The sequence below is a fragment of the Schistocerca cancellata genome, chromosome 9, assembly GCF_023864275.1.
Source record: "Schistocerca cancellata isolate TAMUIC-IGC-003103 chromosome 9, iqSchCanc2.1, whole genome shotgun sequence".
Lineage (NCBI taxonomy): Eukaryota > Metazoa > Arthropoda > Insecta > Orthoptera > Acrididae > Schistocerca > Schistocerca cancellata.
The window spans coordinates 252,062,580-252,086,625 of NC_064634.1; the positions used below are offsets into that span (position 1 = coordinate 252,062,580).

Consider the following 24,046-nt stretch of genomic DNA (forward strand, 5'->3'; position numbering starts at 1 on the left):
CACGAAGGAACACTTGCACAACCTTCGCACCCTCTTTCTCAAATTAAGGTCTGTGGGCTTGCGTTGCAACCTGCATAAGTCAACCTTCTTCCAACCGTCCATTGAGTATGTGGGCTACACCATCTCTCGGCACGGCATCCAGCCACTAGGAAGTTTGGTCCAAGGTATCGTCAACCTTCCTCGGCCCACTTCACTGAAAGAGTTACAAGCTTTTTTAGGCAAGATAGCCTATTACCACCGGTTCATTCCCAGGGCTTCCACTACAGCCCACCCCCTGTACTGCCTTCTGCGCAAGGGTGTTCCTTTTGATTGGTCGCCTGCATGCGAGCGAGCATTCACCTCATTGAAGGGCCTCCTCACGTCAGCCCCTTGTTTGGCTACTTTTGATCCACATAAGCCGTTGGTCCTGGCTACAGATGCTTCGCAGTATGGGGTGGGGGTGGTCCTGGCCCATCGCAACGCAGATGGTTCCGAGCAACCACTGGCGTTTGCGTCTAAAACGCTTAGTCCCGCGCAGGCCCATTTCTCCCAGGTGGAAAAAGAGGTTTTGGCCATTGTCTACGCTGTTACCAAGTTTCACCCTTTCTTGTATGGCACGAAGTTTCAGTTAATCACTGACCATAAGCCGTTAATATCGTTATTTGGCCCCGCCTCTCAGATTCCGGATTCCACAGACTACAGTGCTGGGCCTTGTTCCTCTCTAAGTACCATTATGACATTCATTTTCACCCTACAGGACAGCATGCCAACGCCGACGCTCTTTCCCGTCTTCCGGTGGGCCCGGATCCTACGTTCGATCGAGAGGAGATTATGTGTTTTCATTTGGATGTGGTGTCCTGCCAAGCGGTTGATGGCTTCCCGATCACTAGTTCTCGAGTCGCCAGGGAAACAGCAGCTGACCCGGTTCTCTGGCAAGTAGTTTGCCTCATTCAGCAGCGGTGGTCATCCCGCCCTCCGGGCCGGACCTCGGACCCTCTTCGTAATTATTTTGTTTTACGAGACCGCCTCTCGGTCTTGGAAGGAGTTCTCCTTCTGGCTACCGATGATACAGCTCCTCGCGTGGTTGTTCCTGCAAGTTTACGAAGGGAGGTCCTCACGTTATTACATGCGGGGCACTGGGGTGTTTCCCATACTAAAACCTTGGCTCGCAGACATGTGTACTGGCCCGGTATTGACAGAGAAATTGAGCACTTGGTGGCCGCCTGTTCCCAGTGTGCGAGCCAACAAGCATCTTCCAGGGCAGAGTTCTCTTCATGGCCACTGGCAACCCAAGCATGGGAACGTGTTCACATCGATTTTGCGGGCCCGTTTCTCAATGGCTTTTGGCTCATTGTCATTGATGCTTATTCCCGATTCCCATATGTGGTTCGCTGCTCCTCAACCACTTCAGAAGTTGCAATCCAGGCTCTAGCAAAAATCTTTTCTGTGGAAGGTCTGCCAATCACCCTGGTCTCGGACAATGGACCGCAGTTTATTTCGCAGACCTTCCAGGATTTTTGTTGGCGGTTCGGTATTCGGCACGTTTGCTCTCCCCCCTTCCATCCACAATTGAATGGGGAAGCCGAGCGCATGGTGCGCACATTTAAGACGCAGATGAAAAAGTATGTGCATGAATTTCCTGCGGAGGAAGCATTGACATTTTTCTTGACGGCATACCGGACCACACCAATGGGAGAATGCAGCCCCGCAGAGCTCCTCCATGGGTGTCAACCTAGGACTCTGCTGCACCTCCTCCGGCCTGGTCCTCGCCAGTCTTCACAAAACGGAGTACCTGGCTTTCCACTGTGTATGTTGGTCTGGGCCCGTGGGTTTGGTCGCAATCCACGTTGGATACCAGCGGTGGTCGTGCGCCAAAATGGCCGCCGGCTCTATACCTTGCAGGCGGGGGACCGGGTGGTACGTCGTCACCAAAATCAGCTACGTCCACGTTCGGGCACCCACCCTCCGACCTCTCGGACACCGGCTTCCCCATTGCCGGCACCTGTGTTGGTTTCGCAGGGGACGTTACCTCCTCTCCCCGCTGTGACTCTGCTGCACTGCGATGGTTCTCGGCCTTGGCAGCCTCCAGTAGCTTCAGCACCGACATCGCCATCGTTAGAGATGCCCTAGCGAGAGCCGGACCCCCTAGCAGGCCCGGTTTCTCAGGAGGCTGGTTCACCTGTGGTCGTCCCTTCCCCATCGTCCCCGCCACTGGGTCTTGCCCCTCCCGAGGTGGCACAGTATCCGGAGTTCGACAGCTTGTTGCCCGTTCTGTCCCGGGCTCCGGTTGTGGGACGACAGGGGCCTCTTCGTGTGGGTCACTTCCAGCTGTATTCGAAGGTTCTGGCTTGAGGGTTGGCAGATCCCCTCGACTCCAGCCTTCCAATGGATGTGGAGGTCATCGCTCCTGCCCGATGTTCCACCTTCCAACGCAGTGGATCACAGTGGCTTCACCCCCTGAAGGAGGAGGAGTGCAGTAGCCACCAGAAAGATCGCGGGAGGCGCACATTGACACGGCGCATCACGGATGGTAGTTGCCGCAAGTAGAGTCCTGTCCACCAGAGGGCACGCGAGAATTCGGACGCGACCTCTGCCGGCATAACAACAACAACAACAACTCGGGCAGCACAGGCCGTGCCCAGTCAGTTAACATCGGGCATGCCTAGGACAGAGTCCTGGTCTACGCTAAGTGAAGTGCGACGTAAATGTGAACAGTGTTACCACACAAGCGTTCTACTGCCAATGCACTGGCAGTTAAAAACTAATATTTTATGAATATCATTGTCTGCATTTGCTATCCAGACAGCTACATTAAATGGTTTATCTGATGATTGGTTTTCTTTGGGAGAATTCAGAGTTTTATTTAACCTACACTAATCTATATTTCACCTGAACAGCCATTTGTGGTGAATAGTGGACACTTGACTTATCCAGACTGACAAGTCTCCATCCTACAGCCCAGATTGAAGAATCTACAGCAAACCTCATCATAAAATCAGTAGTTGCTCTGGTTTATATTCTCCATTCAAATTCAGACTAGAGGACCATGTCAGTACTCAGAATGATGCTGCAAATTGACAGCTATTCTGAGACACTACTGCCAATGTATACATTTCACCACTTCAGCCAGCCTTCGCATAGGACTAACAATTATTTCAGATCACAGGTGACAGAAGTCGCTGGTGCTGGCATCAGTAACAAATTGCAGCTCATAGACAAGAGGTCTCACTTTCTCTTGGGATGTCTTCTTCCATCTGAAAGATAATATTTCCTAAACCTAACCTACTTTGGTAAGAACACCTGTTATGTTCCTAATATTCAAACTGCCTAATATTAATAGTAGTCCTCTCTAAAGCTACCCAGAACTTGACCACCACGCAAGAAAGAGAGCAAGTCCTACAGACTCCGTCTCAGTATCATCAAAAGACAATGACTCACACCTGTCTGTTAGAAATATGTGGCTAGTCTTTCAGTTGTTTTCCTCATAAAACAGCTCCAGATCTGTGCACAACCTGACAACTCCATTACATGATCATCTGATACCACTCTGGGGATCACATTAGATAAATTTACACAGCACATTTGCATAAACTGAAGACCACCCTGGCACTTCATCATCAGAAAAACCTACAACAACAATATGAAGGTGATTGAAAGTGGACAAAGGAGCTTCCAGTAGTTTGCAGACAGCAACCAATTCCAGCATCAAGAACCCACAATGGCCACAATCGCTAGCCACAACTACTTGTGAAAGCACTGAGTGAACCTTATTCTTGCAAAAATAAAAAGAAATTAGGATTGACAAAATGTAATTCAACTAGAATAGAATATTTGCCTTTAAGTATTTTTCATACGATTGGCTTAATCAAAGTTTACATTGTTGTCAAGTTTCATAGAATAATCATTTACATATACAAAAAATAACACATAAAATAACTACCTTATTTAAGAAGTAAACAATGTTATGTATCACTTAGGAAAAACATATGTTATGATTATTACTTTCTAGGAATTCTTCAATTCACTGCATTTTAGCCGTGTTTGTAATACGCTCTTATATTTATTTAGTGTTACTGTAAGAGTGCAGTATGGTAACTTATTGAAAAATTTTCTCTGACATGCTGTCATTATGCTGAGAAATTCAAAGTGGGTTTTTGCAAGACTATCTGGGTGATAATCCAACTAAACATCTGACTGCCTTCTTCTGCCATCTGAAAATACATTTCGATCCTGGGGAATTGCCACAGAGCAATATGCTATAATGCAAATGAGAATGGAAGAAAGTAAAATATGAGCAGGGCAATAACCGTTTGCTCACACTGTTCCTTCATTTATATAATAAAAAAGTACACAATCTATTCTGCTGCACAGATAATTTATATGTTCTTCTCAAGAAAGTTTTTGATCTTTGAACAGTTCAAGTAGTTTTACTGTTTTATTTTCATTTTTAGGAAGTCATGTGACTCACTTTTGACTATAGTAACTGTTTTATTAATTCAGATTGCTAATTATTGCAAAATTGTTAGATTACCTATTATATTGTAAATATTCCACAGCTCTGGAATATTCACAAAAATATGTCATCAAAAGCTATAGGAAACAGTTCTATGCAGGTGAACATATATTAAATGTGTGATTCACAAGGTTTAGTACCTGGGACATTTCTGTTGTTACCATATAGAAATGATTTACCAAAGACCTGGAAGACTCTTAAAAAGTCATGATGTTCACCAGTGAAAAGCTATACTATTACAAGGCTGAAAAGCAGTGAGGAGAATAATGGAAGAGGCTTACAACTGTTTAAAAAACAGCCCAGTCTGCAACCTAGAGGTAGCTACCATTCTTCTTGGCTTTCCCATTGTAATTTTCCCTACTATGATGTAAAGAAAAACTGGACTCATAGTGTTGTAAGAATATTTTAGTGAAGTAATTAAATTCTTCATCCCCTGTGTGTCCCTGGTAAACTCATCCCTTTTTTCATCCTGTAATTTCTCCTTGAATAGTGCAACTGAGTCAGTATTTCTGTCAAATTTTTTCTTAGCTCCTATTTTAGTTAAATCAGATTGATGGGGATACTTTGTTGCTGGCATTTGACCATTTTGATCAGATAAACCATTTATTATGAAGCTCACATCTATTTAATCAGAAGTCTTGCTTGGAATGTTACTCTGGAAATCAAAACAAAGCTAGACATTGGGAACTGCAGTTTCCTTAAATTAAAAAAAAAAATAAAAAATAAAAAAAATAAAATAAAATAAATCTGAAACAAAATCTATATTGAAGCATCCACATACAATCATTTCCCAGTTATTACTCTTAGATCTTATTGGTACCCCTCAAGCATGCGTGCTGTGTCTTATAATATGAGTGGGCACAGTGTACTTTGTATGCATGTAAAAAATAGCTGTCTTTATGTACACAAGGTAAACAATTTTACAACTTGCAAGTTGCGTTTGTGCGAGTGTGTGTATGTGTTTCTATTGCTGACAAAGTCCTTAATGGCTGAAAGCTATAATTGTGCTTTGTGCGAATCTTTTTGTTGTGCCTGTCATGACTCAGCATCTCCACTATATGGTAAGTAGCAACTTTCCTTCTGAAACATAATTAATTAGATTTACATATTTTGGTTTGTTTAAAAGTTGAATTCCCAGTTAGCAGAAATAAGGGATGGCTGGCATAAATGTTTTAGTTATTTTTTGTAATCTGTTCTCTCTGATTAATCAGTTTGAATTATTGTAAGATACAATGCATGCAGTCAGCTCACTTCTCCTACCCTTCTACTCACTATCATCAAGGTAGTAAAAGCTATGCAGTGACATCTAGTTTACTTTTAAACAATCTTTTGTTAAAATTCTTCTTTCATTGAAGTGCAGTCGGCTGAAGTTATTGTTCATGTGACAGAAGCAGTTTTACTACAAATACATTCACAATAAATTCACATACCTCTACAATACTGATAAAGATCATGGCAACAGCTGGTGGCCAACAACTGTACTGCTCCTCATATTCCCCAGTACCATCTACTACATCAACTTCGTATAATCTGTGGCGTGGAACTACAGTTGCACGGATATATTTGCCAAGTACAGCTGCAAACAAGCTTCTGTATTCTTTCATGTGCACCTATACCAAGGTATAAGAAAAAGTAAGAAAAATGATAATTACAGATAAGCAACTTTGTAGTATGTCTTGCATTCAGTAAATATCAGACAAAGGTAAAACGTAACAGCACAGGATGAGTCATGGCAATATTTACAGATAAAATGTCTTTGTCCTGTAACTATTTCTCACTTAATCAAATGAAACTATATGGTTCCAGAGGCCTTTTTGTTCTCAAACATCTATGATGTATTTACGTGGTCTGAAGTGATGAATGAAAATTTGTACCAAGGCTGAGAATTGAATTCAGGTCTCCTGCTTATCAGGCAGATATTTTATATTGGAATACCAATCCAGTATCATTTGATGCTGAGGAGCTATTCCAGTACAGTTGGAGAGCCTCTGCAATGCTGTTCGATTTTAGGAGGAATACCAAGTGAGCTGAGGTGCCTATGGGTGTTTGGACTGAGGAGGGATGTTCACTAGAGTAGCCTGTGTAGTTGTACAAAGCCACTGTGCCATAGTGGTGTAGTGGTTAGAGCATCTGCCTAGTGAGCAGAAGGCCCAGGTTCAAATCCTGGTTTTGGTACAAATTTTCATCCATCACCTCAGTCTGCATAAATACATTATTTCACATTTACTTGCTTCATTCTCTAGAAAGCTTTTTATTTTATTTTAGATTTATTTTCATTAATTTTATGTATCTGTCATACATCTTTATAAATATAAATAATGTCACACAGGACACATTGACACATTTGAGCTTTGGCAAAAGCTGCCTTCAGAACAGAAAACATGCACATATTCACATAAACAATTTTCAAATAGCGATTCAGAAAAAAGGAATTAATATGTGCAATGGATGTAAAATAATGATGACTGAAATTTGTCCACAAATGAAGTGCGCAGGTAAACAGTGCTTAAAACAGAATGAAATACACAATTTCACCATAAAATTATGTTCTTTCAAGTTATTTCTGCAGCCCCCCCCCCCCTCAATGGACTAAGCCTTGATGTGGCAGGGGGCTCAGTACTCAACGATCCAGATGTCCGGCATGGGACAGTCTATTTCAAATAACCGGTTGCTTGGTAATGGGTGACAGGACGTTAATTAGTCAGCAACATGGGAGAGGAAGTGAAGAAGATCAAAAGCTCCTGTGGCAGATGAAGATATCAATGTCAATGGCAAAGAAGTGGATGAGTCATTTTCTCCTGACAGTGATACCTCAGTGTAAAGGTGGAGAGGCTGCACCTCAGTATGGCAGATCTAGTAGAAGAAGCAACCTGCCAAGCAACCCAAAAACCTACATTGTGTCTGACCTGCAACAACTGGCTATATGATCAGTATGGTGGCTGCAAAAGTCAGTAGTATATGTTACCAAAGAGATCGGCTACAAAGGTGTCTGTTCCCATAAAAGGCTGCCTGTTAAAACCCATCTGGCAATGAAATCACAGTTGTAACATCCCAAGAAGCAATTGAGATCCCTTCCTAATCTACTTTCAACTAAGACATGAAGGTAAACAATGAATGGAAAAGTACTCTAGGAGGTAAGAAGTATCTGAGCTTTCTCACATAAGGCCCAAGAGAAAAACATCTGCTAGGCATATGAACATCAACACCTTACTAAAGATTAGGACACTTAAACAACTGACGGATATGTTAAACAGATGCAACATACTATAACTAGCACTTCAGGAAACCAGAATGGAGATGAGAATGTATTTGTGTCAGAAGGATACAGAATTTAAGAACCACATAAAATTAATAGTGGGAGACTTCAAAGCACAGGTCAGCAGATAAGAGAAATACAAGGAAACAGCAGGAAATTTTGCTGTACACAAATGCACAAATAAAAGTGGAGGAAGGGTCATCAACTTCTGCAGACAATTTGACTTAAAACTAATTTCAACCTTTTTCAGAAAAATAACAAGGAGAAAGAAGACCTGGTATCTCCTAATAAACATTCAGGTAGGCTTCAGTTGGATCTTGTGACAACAACCAAACAAAAGCATAGATAAATCATGAACATGTAGTCAGAAGAGGACTAGACATAGACTTGGACCAAAATTTAACAGATGTCAGAGCCAAATTTCAACCTAAAAGTCCAAACCCCAAAATAAAAATGTCCATACAATTGACACAAAATTTGCCTGACAACAGGAACGAATTAATTAAAAAGCTTCACACAAAGAAGATGGGGAAACTGGGATGAGATCAAAGGAGCAAGTATAGAAATGATAAAAGTTAGTTAATTAGTTATGTGTTCCATTGATCAGTCTCATTGCAACCATTATGATGTAGAACATGTCAAGTGCATAAGAAATGCACATATGAATCAAGTATTTTTTTTCTTTTTTTTTACACTTAAAATTTTTGTTACCTACCCCAGATTCTTAAAGGACACAAACTGCATATATTAGACCTATAGATTTATTTATTCATATTGAAGAATTCATCTGTGATATAGAAAGAGTTGTCAAGGAGATATGATTTCAGTTTATTTTTGAAACTATTACTGCAGTCTGTCAGATATTTTATTTCATCTGGTAATTTATCAAAAAGTTTAGAGCAGCATGTTTTTACCCTTTTCTGTACCAAGGATAGGTTAAGTAGAGGACAGTGTAAGTCTTTCTTCTGGTATTATAATCATGAATATCACTGGTGTTTTTAAACTGGTCCATGTTGTCAAAAACAAATTTCATTACTGAGTAAATGTACTGTGAGGCTGTTGTAAGAATTCCGAACCTTTTAAACAGAGGCCTTCAATATGTGTGTCCATGAACCCCACACATTATTCTAAATACTTTCTTTTGAGCAGTGAATACTTTTGGCCTAAGAGTTGAGTTACCCCAAAATATTATTCCTCATGACATCAGAAAGTGAAAGTATAAGAAGTATGTTAACTTGCTAATTTCTATATCCTCAAAATTGGCAATTATTCTGATTGCAAAAGTTGCTGAACCTGGTCACTGTAGGAGATCCAAAATATGAATTTTCCAGTTAAGTTTCACATTTGTATGTGCACCCAAAAACTTAGTATGCTCTACTCTGGCTACTAACTTCTGTTGATGTGTTATATTTATTGAAGGAACTGTACTCCTTCCAGCAGAAAATAGGATGTTCTGTGTTTTTTCAAAGTTCAGAGCAAGCCTATTTGCAGAAAACCAATTAATAACTTTTCCAAAGACATTATTTGTATCATTTTCTATTGGACTTTCTTTTACTGGATTAATAACAATGCTTGTATCATCAGCAAAAAGTGTCAGTTTAGCTTCTTGTTCCAGATAAGAAGGGAGGTCATTCATACATATCAAGAACAGAAGGGGGCCTGTGATCTGACTCTGTGGAATATCTAATGTGATTTCACATCAGTTAGATTAAGTGGCAAACTTCTTTGAATCACTTAAACCACATAAAGAAACTTTTTGCTTCCTGTTCTGTAGATTTAACTTAAACCACTCATGTGCTATTCCATTTATACTGCAGAATTGTAATTTCTGTAACACAATGTCATGCTTTGGATATGTCACAAAAAAATCCTATTTGTGACATTTTATTATTTAAAAACTCTATTATGCGGGCAGTGAAACTGTATATTGCTGTCTTAGTGGAACTGTATTTTTGAAATCCGAATTGTGACTTGTTGAGTATCTCATTATGCTGAGATGGTTAACCACTCTTGAGTACTTTACTTTCTCAACAATTTTTGAAAATGCTGTAAGCAATGATACTGGCCAGTAATTAGTGACATCTGTGGTGTCCCCTTTTTTGTAGAGTGGCTTGACAATGGCATATTTTAACCTGTCTGGGAAAATACCTTGAGCTAGTGATACATTACATATGTGATTCAGAACGTCAGCTGTAACTGCTCCACATTGTTTCAGTCTCTTGTTAGAAATGTCATCCACTCCAATAGAACACTTATTTTTCAAAGATTTAATAATTTTCCTTATTTCACAAGAGATTGTTTGGTGAAAATTAATCTGACTAAGATTTCTCAAAGAGTTAGAACAAACATCAAGAAAAAGGATATATAGAAGTTGGAACAAAATATGGGAAAAAGTGATAGAGTGCAGACTAACAGATTGGAAAAAATGGGACTCCTGCAAAAAGGAGAGAGGCTGGAACACATTCACTGAGATCATGCAACAGACATAAAAACAGGAAACAGAACCAAACTTCAGACAGAACAAAGCTAGGGAATTCTACAAAGTTTCCAAAGAAGAAATAAGTGGGTACAAGCAGGTGAGCCTTGTCATCAAAGATTCTACAGGCTAATTGATTACCAAGGATGAAGACAACTGCCAGTCACTAGCAAAGTACTTCAAGAATCTTGAGGAACCAACATGACAACTAATTTTCAGAAAATCTCAAAAGGAAAACCCACCTTCAGAACCACAGTCACTGCATCAAATTGAACAACATGTTGGGCAGCTGAAAAACAATAATAGAGCAACAGGTGAAGACAGGATATCAGCTGAGATGTGAAAACTGGGAGGGAATCATTTATGAGGTTATTGAAGTTAATAAAAGAAACATAAATCACGAGTCTTTTACAGAGAAATGAAGAGCAGAATTAAAAGCTTCGAGGCAAAAGAACCCTTTGTAATAGGACAAGATGGCACAATAAAAATTGGCAAGAAAGAGTTGTGTGAGGAAATGACTAGGTATTTTAGGGATTTGCTGAAAGCAGAAGCACCGACAGTAAAGTGGACACACTAATGCTCTAGGGACGAAAGTCAGGATAATCTAGACAATGCACCCACCAGGGCAGAAGTAGAGGAAGCAATTAAAAACCTCAAAAACAACAAGGCATCAGACAATGATGGTATCTGATTTAATCCAGGACATTGGCACAAAGATTGGTAAGCAGGAACTTTACACAAGCAGCTCCCCTCCCCTTGCCAGCCAAATAATAACAGCAAAAATTTTCCATCACCAAGATTCAAATTGCACAAGTGCACTGTACCAATGACAACTACAGAGGCAGGTACAGACTAAATGTGATACCAGAAATCCCTGGAAAATTACATATGAGGTTTGTAACAGCTCTTTTTCCTATTAATGTGACTTTTTACTTATTGTGTAACCCTTGATGGTCTCCTACTCTGTAGCCTCTTTCTTATAGACAGATTTATTTATTTCTTGTTCCACAGATCCATAATGTAAACAGACCACATGACATGGAAAGAGACAATTTTACAAACTTTCTGTGTTCATTACACAACTATGCACTTGGGATTAAGTCACTAGTACTAATTAATTAAATGTGAACATGTTATGCATGTTCTGACATAAAAATAAGATGAAGTACACTAAACACATCAGGCATGCACTACACATCAGAGGCTGCTACTCAGTTAGCTGACTCTGTATGGTGTGCACACAAGGGTTTTTTGGATCAGGCAACTCTCTATCAAATCCAGATAATTATAGCTATAGGAAACCCAGAAGTATCAGTGTAAGATTCAAAGAAATACCTCCCACATGTGAGAGTGTTAAAATCGTAATGGTAAACTGCTGAAGCATTTGCAACAAAGTGCCAGAGATTGAAGTGCTCATGAAAAACAGTGAAGCTCAAACAAACTAGGTACAGAAAGCTGGTTGAAACCTGAAACTGACAGCAGTGAGATTTTTGGGAAAATCTGAGTGTATATCGAAAGGATAAACAAATGGGAAATGGAGGTGGTGTATTTGTTGCAGTAGACAAGAAACTCAAATTCTCTTAGATAGAAACTGAAGCTGCATGTGAGACTGTTTGGGCAAGACTCAATATCAGGAGTGGGTATAAAATGATAACTGGATGCTTCTATCACCATCCAGACTCATCTCCTGATGTAACTGAAAACTTTTGAGAAAACCTCAGTTCTCTTGTACATAAGTTTCACAATCATACTGTAATCATGAGTGAAGACTTTAATCACAATTCTATTACTGCTGGGTATGATAAGACATCATGTGAAAAATTACTAAATGTCATCTCTGAAAACTACCTAGCACAGATAGTTATGGACCTCACAAATGATGGAAATATATTGGATCTAATGGCAGCAAATAGGCTGACCTCTTTGAAGATGTCCATGTTGAAATTGGTATCAGTGACCATGACACAGTTTTGGCAACAATGATTATCAAAGTACAAAGAACAACTAAAACAAGCAGACATATATGTTCAATAAAATAGATAGAAAATCAGTAATGTGATATCTCAGTGAGAAACTTCAAACTTTCAGCACAGTGCAGGAGCATGTAGAGGAACTATGACTCAAATTTAAAAGAATAGTTGACTATGCACTGGATAAATATGTACCCAGTAGAACAGTCATAATGGGAGCATGTAAGGAAACTTCTAAAGAAACAGAGATTACTCCTAATAGGTGTAAAACAAAGCATAGGGATATAAATATAGAGATACTGAATGAAATGTGTCTGGCTGTCAAGAGAGCAATGCATGAAGCCTTCAGTGATTACCATAGCAGAATTCTTCTTCTTTTGCTACTGCCTTAGCCCCACATCATGTGTTGGGTCGGCAGGGCTAAGTATGAACTTGACATGGTTAATTTTAAGGGGTATCCAGATGCCCTTCCTGCTGCCACCCCATACTCCTCAGGATGGAATTAGTGTACCCCAGCTGTCTGCATCTAGTGTAAATCATGAAAGAGTGTGAATGCATTTCAAATGTCTGCGAGTCATGTAACAGAAGTGAGACATGGTGACCAGCCCGGTATTCACCTAGTGGGATGTGGAAAACCGCCTAAAAACCACATCCAGGCAGGCCGGTACACCGACCCTTGTCGGTACTCTGTCAAGCAGATACGATCCAGGGCTGCTGCGTGCCTACCCGAGTCCAGAAAGCAGTGCGTTAGCGCTCTCGCCTACCCTGGTGGGTAGACTACCATAGCAGAATTCTGTCAGATGATATTTCACAGAACCCAAAGAAATTTTGGTCACACATAAAGTGTGTTAGTGGCACCAAAGTTAGTGACCAGTCTCTCATGAGTAAGACAGGAACAGAAATTGAGGATAACAAAGCAAAAGCTGAAATGCTCAACTCCACTTTCAAATGTTCCTTTATAATGGAAAACCCCAGAGAATTGTCGCAACTTAATCCTCATACACTGAAAAGATGAATGAAATAAGTATTAGTATTAGTGTTGTTGAGAAACAGCTGAAATCAATAAAACTGAACAAAAATCCAGGGCCCAATGAAATCCATATCAGATTATATATTGAATTTGTGGCTGAGTTAGCCCCTCCTCTAACTATAATCTATAAACTATAATCTTGGAAAAAAGCACAAGTCACACCTGTCTACAGGAAGGGTAGTAGAAGTGATCCACAAAACTACAAATATATTTGACATTGATCTGTGAGATGTCCTGAACAGAATGATGTCCTCAGTCCCAACCAATGTGAATTCTGAAGACATCGATTATGTGAAACCCAATTCTTACTTTTCTAATACGACATACTGAAAGCTTTGGATCTATGCAGTCAGGTAGATGCAGTATTTCTTGATTTCTGAAAAGCTTTCGAGCCAGTACCACACCTACGCTTATTGTTGAAAGTACAGTCACATGGGTTATCAAGTTAAATTTGTGACTTGATTGAGGACTTGTTGGTGGGGAGGACATAGCATGTTATCTTGGATGGAGAGTCATTGTCAGATGTAGAGGTAACTTCGGGTATGCCCGAGGGAAGTGTGTTGAACCCTTTCTGTTCATATTATATATTAATGACCTTGTGGACAATATTAATGGCAATATCAGACGTTTTGCAGATGATGCAGTTATCTAAAATAAAGTGCTGTCTGAAAGAAGATGCATGATTATTTAGTCAGTTCTTGATAAGATTTCAAAGTGGTGCAAAGCTTGGCAACTTGTTTTAAATGTTTAGAACTGTAAAATCGTGCACTTCACAAAATCAAAAAACCTAATATCCTATGACTATAATATCAATAAGTCATTGTTGTAATCATCCAATGCATATAAATACCTGGATGTAACACTTCGTAGGGATATGAAATGAAATGGTCACAGAGGCTCAGTCATGAGTAAAGCGCGTGTTAGACTTCAGTTTATTGGTAGAATACTGGGGAAGTGCAATCTGTGTACAAAGGAGACAGTTTACAAATAACTCGTGCAACTTGTTGTAGAATATTGCTCAAGTGTGTGAGAACCATACCAAATAGGACTTAAAGGGATATTGAATGTATGTAGAGAAGGGCAGCATGAATGGTCATGGGTTTGTTTGATTTGTGTGAGAGTGGCCCAGAAATAGTGAAGGAACTGAGCTGAAAGATTCTTAAAGATAGATGTAAACTATCTCAAGAAAGTTTAGTAACAAAGTTTCAAGAACCAAGTGTAAATGACAACTCTAGTAATATACTACACCCCCTATACAATGCTCACATATGGATTATGAGGCATTCAAACAATCATTCTTCCTGCATTCCATATGTGGATGGAATGAAAAGAAACACTAACAACTGGTACAATGGGATGTACACGCTGCCATGAACTTCACAATGGTTTGCACAATATACATGTAGATGTAGAATACTGCACAACACAACACCACCTGTACATAGTAGGATGAGAGTTACAAATTGCCTCCCCCTAATGTTGCATTTTTCATACTTTATGTATGACATTTATACATAATATAGACTGCACCAAAATAATACAGGAGGTCTGTATAAACTGTGTAATAAAATTGTTCTGAATTTACTTTATAGTTTCAGTTTTTACATCAAAAAGTGCATTAACTGTGAAATGAATGCAGATGTTGTGCTTCACTAGCAGCTCAATCTGTTCACAATTTTGGGTTTGTCAGTTCCCGACCAAATTGTCAAGTTCCTGCATAACATAGAGCTGTTATGGTGCAGATTAGTCTGTCACCAAAATCAAACGTATCACATTCTGCTCTGTATTAGTGGGTAGTTAATTCTCACAGCTTTTCTTAGTGTCAAAGTTTTTATTCCTCTGAGGTCCATAATTTTAATAATGCACTTACTTTGCCCCTAGTGTTCAGTGTATTTATCTTAGGGTTTTTCTGCTATAAACCAGGTCATTTGTTTCTTTTAAAACAGATAAATATGTTTTTGACTTGTATATTTGTCCAGTATGTATTTAGTTAGTCATATGACTATTTTTTAAGCAGACTATTCTAGATTAGGCTGCAGTGAATTGTTATTCAAACACATTAGATAAACTAATAAATATAAAACATACCAATCGCACAAACTCATCCCACTCCAAGTAGCCATTCTGGTCCTGATCAGCTTTTCTCAGAATTTCTTTAACAGCAACATCAGGAATATCTCTTTCATATGATGCACTTCTGATGATATTCTTCAGCTCTGTGAGCGATATTCGCCCATCATTATTCAAATCATACTTGTTGAAGATTCTCCGCCAGTGCTGCAAGTGAAATGATTTGCATAAAAATGTCTGTATAATTGTACAATGGTAACGTGAAAGTAGAGCAACAAACATAGAAAAAGTATTACTGGATGAAGAGGAACTTCGGTCTCCTCTGGATGCTGCCTCAGTTCAATGCCTTCACCAGCCGACATATTCGCTTCCTGAAAAATGAAATGATTCTGTTTGACCCAGAAGGTCGAGCTGCATATTTTATGTTATCCTATTTTGATTCATGCCAGCGGGATAGTGAGTTTCATACATTCATTCTTTTATTCGTTCATACATATCACGCCCCATGAAACCTATAATGAAGGAGATCCTTTAGGGGTGTGAAATGAGCTAAATTATACATACACTGGCATCTGTACGCCAACCTTCAATCTAACAAATAGAAAGATAGACAACAGTCTTAGATTCATTTAAATTCGATTCTAATGTTTAACAGCCAGTCTAAAGTAAAAAGATTTAATAGCATCACAGAAGGGACTTTTGGCGTAATTTGTGTTTACACTACGGTAAATTATCGAGCAGACTGGACGTTATCCCCGTTTTGCTAAACATTCTTCCTCTGGCGGTGGGGCGGAAAACGAATAACATAACTTTAAGCTGACAATGTTAAATTCTGTTCACGATGTATTAACTTACTTAAAACCAGTGTAAGAACTCTCTTACAATGCAAATCAGTAAAACTGGTAAGCACCGTTGAACAGATCACTTTGTTTCAATAAAGCTCCTAGGACACGTGGGAAAGACGTTACTCACGCTAACACTAAAACGTACTCGCACGATGGGAGTCTGTAGTAACTTAGCTGCGCCCGTGTGTCTTCACACACTAACTTATCTTATCTGTGCGTTTAGGATTTCTACGAAGAACATGCCTCACCTTTGCGACCAAACAGCGACACTCTTAGTAACGTTTCAGACCTATGAGATAACCATATTTTTACCCCGGAAGTAAGTGTTATCAGATTTGTGAAGTGTATATCGGTACGCCGGGGTGAGTCACTTTCGTCTGACCATTCAAACTTTCCACGCCGTTGACAAATGAATAAAGCAACTTGTCGCGCGCTCACAGACAGCGCTGTCGCAGTTAATTTATTACAAGAGTACACTGCCTCTGACCGAAGCGCGCACATCGTGTTCTAAACCATATAAATTCTCTTGGGCTGCCAGAAAGTCGTTCATCTAACGCACATACCCAACACTTTTGGACCTGTTAAATGTGTAATATTTGTTCTGATATCAATCGCTAATTTTTTTAAAATGATTTAAATACGGCTTTCTGACAATAAGTGATGACCTACGTCAGGGAAACATACGGAACTACGCTCATTTCACTTTCTCCCGCCTAGACACCCTTATCTGACTGCGCTTGCTGTAACAAATCCTTTTTACCCCAACTTTTGGAATTAAGCATTGCAAATTTCCATCTCTGTATCTCACTTTCCTTACTTTTTATTCCGTTCCACAAACCTAGCTACTTGGTGTTCGCCAGCTAACCTGGAAACATCCTCCAGCTGATAGACAGAGGTATCAACGTCACTGTGCAGCTTACCAGCGGCCTCCTACAAAATAGTCGTCGTTTCATCTAAATTATATGCTTTTAGTTATATCAGCTATAAGAATATCACAGTGGGTAACGATAACTGACACAAGAGAAATTACGTGATAACACAAGCGAAAGCGTTCCATAAAAACATGGATGTGCAAACGAACCTTTGCGAGATAATTGCGAATGAGTGACCGCAACGACTGCAGTTTGTAATACTATCCCAGTAGTACAAATTTCTTTAAAATAGAAGCTACATCTTGAAAACTGAAAAGTTTCCAGAAGGGTGGAAACTAGCATTAATCCACCCGTTACATGAAAAGTCAGCAATTTTCAATGACTGTCACTTCTCCCAGTGGCATTTAAACTATTATCAAAAGTTTTCTTAGACAGAGTTGTAGAAACTGTAGACAAACAATTGGGAGAATATCACCGGAAGACCCTGCACACAACAGAGTTTTAACTTAAAATCAATAATTCGCTAAAGAATGTTAACCAGCAAACCTATAACAGTATCATTTATCGATTTCAAAAAAGTAATTCTGTAGGCAGAGAAACATTAGACAAAAACTCATTAGAGAATTTGGTGGTAAAGCAAAATAAGCAAACCTAAACCGAGAAACTTTTACAAATACGACATCTAAAGTTAAATTTATGGGAAAAGTATCTCAGATCTCAGCTATTTGAAATAAAAAAAAAAGTTCAGATGTGTGTGAAATCTTATGGGACTTAACTGCTAAGGTCACCAGTCCCTAGGCTTACACATTACTTAACCTAAACTATCCTAAGGACACACACACACACACACACACACACACACACACATACCCATGCCCGAGGGAGGACTCGAACCTCCGCCGGGGCCAGCCGCACAGTCCATGACTGCAGCGCCTTAGGTCGCTCGGCTAATGCGGTGCTCGGCAAGGGGATGGTTTATCAGTTAGACAAGGAGACGGTTTATCGCCTTTACTTTTTATCTGCGTCTTAGAAAAAATGTAAGGATCTGGAATTTGAAGCTAAAGAATCACAAAACTGAACGAGTAATTCTAGAAAGGAAAACAAATGGAATTAAGATAAACTGATTGGCTTTTGCAGGCGATTTTGCAAGACTTCAAGAATACCTTCTCCAGTTATTCAAACAAATCTTCTGAAAGAAATAGCAAATAGATCTGTTCTCAAAATTTAAGCTGAAAAAAATTCATGACAAACATAAAAAATGCGCCAAAACTCATAGAAATACAAATAGGTGAAACAGAGCTAGTAAACAAATTCAAATATCTTGGAGAATCTGTACAAAAGAAGGGACTAGAAAAATGTGCAGTACATGTAAGAGTTATCAAAATGGAGAGCGCGTTTGGTTTGACAAAGAATATTTGCAACAAGAAATACACGTCAAGAAAAAAAACTAAAACACTATACCACAGTGGTACGATCAGAAGGTTTATATGGATGTGAATGCCCAACAATGAACTATAAGCTGGACAGAACAGAGGTTCTTGAAACACTGATAGAAAAATAACCGATGCAATACAAACTACAGATGACTGGAAAATGAGAAGTAATGAGGTCTACAAAAATACAGAGAAAATATCAAAAGTAATGGTTAAAAGAAAAGTAATCTTTTTTGGACTCCTCTACCGAATGAATGAGAACAGGCTCATGAAACAAATATTCCTTGTTTCTGGAAGAAGAAATCGACAGTAGCGGTGTATTACAGAAATAAGGAAAGATCTAGAAAGAAACAATATCAAAGAAGCGGAAATACCAGACAGAAATCTTTTAACAAAATTCTTTTTTCTGTGCGCGGAGCATACAACAGCTACCACCTTCGTACATTGGCTAAAGACCTGGCAGAGAACCCGAAAAAAATCTTGTCCTATATAAAATCGCTAAGCGGATCTAAGATTTCCATCCAGTCACTCGTTGATCAGTCTGGTTTGGCAGTAGCAGATAGCAAAAAGAAGTCCGAAGGTTTAAATGCCACCTTGAAGACATCGTTCACGCAGGAGAATCGTACTACCGTACCGTCATTTGACCATTGCACAGAGTTCCGTATGGATGACATAGTAATAAGCATCCCTGGCGTAGAGAAACAACTGAAACAGTTGACAATAAATAAGTCGCCAGGTCTGGATTAAATTTCAATTTCCAATTCGTTTTTTTTTTTAAAAAAAAAAGTTCATTAGCCCCTTACTCAGTTTGCATTTATCGCGAAACTCTCCACCTGCGCAAATTGTCAAGCTACTGGAAAAAAGTACAGGTGCCTCCATTGTATAAGAAGGGTAAAAGAACGGACCCGCAAAGTTACAGACCACTATTCTTCGAATAAACTTCCTAGAGACCGGAAAGATCATGTCTATTAATCAGCACGGCCTTAGAACGTATCGTTCGTGAGAAACCCATCTTGCTCCATTCTCACATGATACATTGCGCATTATGGATGAAGGGAAACAGACAGACTCCATATTTCTAGATTTCCGAAAAGCATTCGACACGGTACCCCACTGCAGACTCTTAACGAAGGTACGAGCATACTGGCACGAAGACTTCTTAAGTAATAGAATCCAGCACGTTGTCCTAGAAATCGAGTGTTAGTCGGAGGCAGGGGTAACATCAGGGGCGCCCCATGCAAGTATCGGAACATAGCTATTTTCTATAGACCTAAATGATCTGGCGGACAGGGTGGGCAGCAATCTGCGGTTGTTCGCTGATGATGCTGTGATGTACAAAAGGGCGTTCAAAAAGTTTTGCATAGTCGTCTATAATTTTTTTATTTTTTGCAGGAGGAGAATGAAATTCTTTGTGAACACACTTGGAACATTTACCTATAAATTGGTATATAGAAGTATTTTCTTTTATTTACAGGTGAGCCATTATGGATCGTGAAGTAGATGCCAGTTTGCGACAACGGTCGGTGATCGAGCGCCTCTTCAAGACTGGCGATGACTCTGCTACATCGATTCACAGGAAGCTGCTTCCTGTTTATGGGGAGGACACAGTGTATCGCAGCAGTATCCAGTGGTGGTTGCAGAGGTTTAAAGAAGGTGATTTCTCTCTACTAGACAATCTACGATGCGACAGACCATCGACGACAGTGAATGATGAGAATAAGGAGACCATTGATCAAATCATCCAAAATGACAGATGTGTGAGGACACGGCAGCGTGCTGAAATGACTCGTTTGTCATTGTATAATGTTGTATCACTGGTACCGTCACTAGGGTACGTTGGGTGCCTAGATTGTTGACAAGAGAAATGAAAACGATGATGAAGAATGTGTGCGAGGGTTTCATGAAGACCTTTACTGAAGAGTGACAACAGTGTTTCGACGGCGTCATTACCCAGGATGAAACATGGCTGTTTTCGTCCGAACCTGAGAGCAATACCCAATCCATAGAGTGGCGTTATCCGGGTTCCCCTCGGAAGAAGAAACCAAGACTTTCACGAACAGCAGGCTGAAAGGTGATGGCATCCTTCTTCTGGGATCAGTGTGGTGTCATTTTCATTGACTTTTTGGAACCTGGCTCGACAATTAACCGGGACCGTTACTGTTTGTCATTGGACAAGCTGCGACGTGCCATCAAGACCCACAGACCACAGCTTCAGGGTCAGTTCATCAGACTGCACCATGGCAATGTCAAACCCCATAAAGTCCTTATGACGCAGGAGAAAGTCAGGAAAATGGGCTGGAAAATTGTTCCTCACCTTCCCTACAGTCCGGACTTGGTTCCGTCTGATTTTTACCTCCTTGGTCGTCTGAAGGTCCACCTGCGTGGTAAAATATTTGATAGTGAGTAAGACCTGATTTCCTGTGTCAAGCGATGGTGTAAAAGTCAATCACCAGAATTTTACCATAATGCATTTACCTCATGGAAGGAACGTTGCGCCAGATGTGTCACAGCTGAAGGAGGCTACATTGAGTAGGCTCAGTGTATAGCTAAATGTTCCAAGTATGTTCACAAAAAATTTCATTCTCCTCCTGCAAAAAATAAAACAAAATAGAGGCGACTTTGCAAAACGTTTTGAACGCCCTTTGTATAGGAAGGTGTCGACTATCAGTGATTAGTTTGTGTGACGAATGGAAACTGGCTCAGAATGTTGAAAAATGTTACTTAACGCGGATGAGTAGCAAAAACGAACCCGTAATGTTCGGATACAGCATGAGTAGTGTCCTGCTGGACATAGTCACATTTAAATATCTGGGTGTAACATTGCAAAGCGATATGAAATGGAACGAGCATGTGAGGATTGCGGTAGCAAAGGTGAATGATCGACATCGGTTTATTGGGTGAATTTTAGGAAAGTGTGGTTCATCTGTAAAGAAGACCGAATGTAGGGTGCTAGTGCGACCCGTTCTTGAGTATTCCTCGAGTGTATGGGATCCACACCATGTCGGATTGTAAGAAGACATCGAAGCAGTTCAGAGGCGAGCTGCTAGATTTGATTTGTTACCGGTCGGATCGATCAGCATGCAAGTGTTACGGAAGTGGGTATCCCTGGAGGAAAGAAGACATTCATTTCGAAGAACACAACTAAAAAGTTTAGGGAACCGGCGCTTGAAGCTGATTGCAGAACAATCCTACCGCCGCAAACATACGCTTCGCGTAGGGACCACGAAGATAGGATATAAGAAATTAGGGCTCATACGGAGGCATATAGACTGTCGTTTTTCCCTCGCACTATTTACAGCTGGAACAGGAAAGGAAACGACTATACTGTGTTCATCATAAGAATAAATCTGATGTAAACATTACACCATATATTCTTCTGTGTTTGCTAGAATCTAATTGGATTTCTTTTCACGTGGACCAGAAGCCAAGCTGTCTCGAGTACAGTCAAGTACGATCATAAGAATACGTTTTATCCTGTGTTTCACGAACACAGATTGAGCGATAATGCGGGACAACAGTTTTACCGGCGTGTTTAACTTGGACAGCACTGGCGAGCCAGCTGGTCCAACTAAACTGCAATGATGTGAACAGTTGCAGATCAGATGTAAAAAGAGACGAGCCGAGAAACAATATAGACTCGAATGTCATTTAATTTTTAAAGAGAGTGAAATAATATTCGGTAAAACTCCAGCACTACCACACGCTTCTTAGGTGACCAGACGGAAAGCATAAAATACTCTCGTTCTTTCCTAACATAGTATTCTAATTACAATCAAAAGTGATGAAATTCCTAACTTAAACAAATGGTAATTATTCTGAGCGAGCTGTGTGATGTAAAAGCATACTTCAGAGATTTCATCGTATTATTGAATACTGAAGCCACTGAAGGTATTGATTACAATCAGTCGTCTGGCAATCTCTTAGTTCCTTCCTTATCCGAATCCGAGAAGTACATTTCAGATCTGGAGCTGTCATCTGCTACGTTGATAACGAGTCGATCAACAACACAATCCACGAAGCCATCCAGGCGCCGCATTTTCTCCTCTTCTTTTATGACGTACCGTGCTATATTCCGCCAGTGTTCAGCTGCGTCGTGTGAAAAAGCAACGTGCGTTAATTCCAGTACGTCTGGCAGTTTAACAGTTTTGTTACTTCTCGCGAAAAAACCCTTAACTTGGTTCTAAATCAGTTCTATTTGTTTAATATTGTAATGGTACGGTGGCAAATGTAATAATGCAGTATTTTTATGGTGTGCTCGATGCTGTGAAAATGATTGTTTTCCGTGTTTCTACGACACTTATCACTCTGGTTCGTGTGACACTACATATGTGGTGTAAAACACTGGTCATAGTCCAAAAGAAGAGTATTTGGTTTTTCATTTTTCCCTAAAAATTAAATTATTTTTTCTAAATTTAAGTAACCTTTATTAACAATATTTCATAAAATATCGATAATCAAGAATTAATATCTAAAATGAAAACAGGAATTTCGCATGCATATAATTAGAAACAAGAAGATGTGTGTTATTCATAAAACATAATGATGAAATTTACAATAACGAGTTGTCGATATTTCAAATTGAACGAAAAAAAAAATATCTGAGCAAGGTGAGACGAACCAACGATCAATGACCTGCAGTCTACTACGCTACTGACCCCGCTGTATAAACAGTATTCATTTGCGTCTCAACTGTATCAAATACAGTCACTCTGGAAAGTTCAAAACCGATTTTTTCTGTAAATTTATGAAAAACGGTAAGAACAACCTATGTTTCAGCACTTTTTAACCGTATTCCACACTCGTGTTTCACTACAGAGCAGGAAGCAACCTCAGCCATTTTCATACCGCGTATTAACAGCGCAACAATCAGGGCACAACAGTACAGAGACGGTGACTGTACAGGAGTTCTGAAGTAAAAACTACACACCTAAAGCGTGATTAAAAAAATTGATGGCTGTTAATACATTAGAATATCTTAAAGTTTCATTTAACGTAATTTAGCAATAAGATATCAAGTACATAAGTAAGACCTACTTCCAAGAGCGTAACAACTCATGTGGTATGGCTTCTGACCAATCATCGCGTTTATGTTTGTTTGCATCAGGTTTATTGTTATGACGAACAGAGTATAGTAGTGGTAAAGCGTACCCTCCACCAAGCACCCTGAGGTGGCTTGTGGAGTATGTATGTAGATGTATATAGAAGAATGAAACATTGAATTTAGAAGGCTTTCATTGCAGAGGAAATAAGAAATCGGGAACAACATGAGCAGAAGAAAGGAAAAGACAACATGGGGAGAACATGAAGAAATAATGAAAAAATAGAAAACAACAAGAAAAAAAGAGGATTCGAGGGTGTTACGTGATCCTAGCTGGTCAGTACGAAAATAATAAACAAATAACTAGTTAGTTAAGATCTCATCCAATTTGGTCTAAAATTGCATCTATAAGGCATGCAGAGCTGTATGGACGGGGTGGTGAGATAGACCCCCATCAAAGGTACAGGCACACAGGGTGCGCAAAAACTTATCAATAAAATAAGCAAGAAAGAAAGGCCTATCGAATAGGCATCTGCCAATAACATGGGTTACCTAGCAATAATG

General features: G+C 39.8%; 1 protein-coding gene and 1 non-coding gene across 3 annotated transcripts in view; one reads left to right on the forward strand and one right to left on the reverse strand.

Annotated features, from left to right (window-relative positions):
* The window catches only part of LOC126100778 (rhomboid-related protein 2-like), a 73,304-nt gene extending 56,984 nt beyond the window's left edge, over positions 1-16,320 (reverse strand). Inside the window, exons 1-4 of one of the 2 annotated variants that reach the window (XM_049911400.1) lie at positions 16,267-16,320; positions 15,591-15,665; positions 15,313-15,501; positions 5,923-6,102 (exon numbers count right to left, since the gene is read on the reverse strand). In XM_049911400.1, coding sequence (XP_049767357.1) covers positions 5,923-6,102; positions 15,313-15,501; positions 15,591-15,656 — 435 coding nt within the window. In that variant the 5' untranslated portion in view covers positions 15,657-15,665; positions 16,267-16,320. Of the gene's footprint in view, positions 1-5,922; positions 6,103-15,312; positions 15,502-15,590; positions 15,666-16,145 lie in introns of both variants that reach the window. The other variant, XM_049911399.1, reaches the window with a different exon arrangement.
* Positions 6,596-6,667, forward strand: Trnat-agu (transfer RNA threonine (anticodon AGU)). The gene has a single exon. It is a non-coding gene; the product is annotated as a tRNA-Thr (tRNA).
* Positions 16,321-24,046: the final 7,726 nt, after the last annotated feature.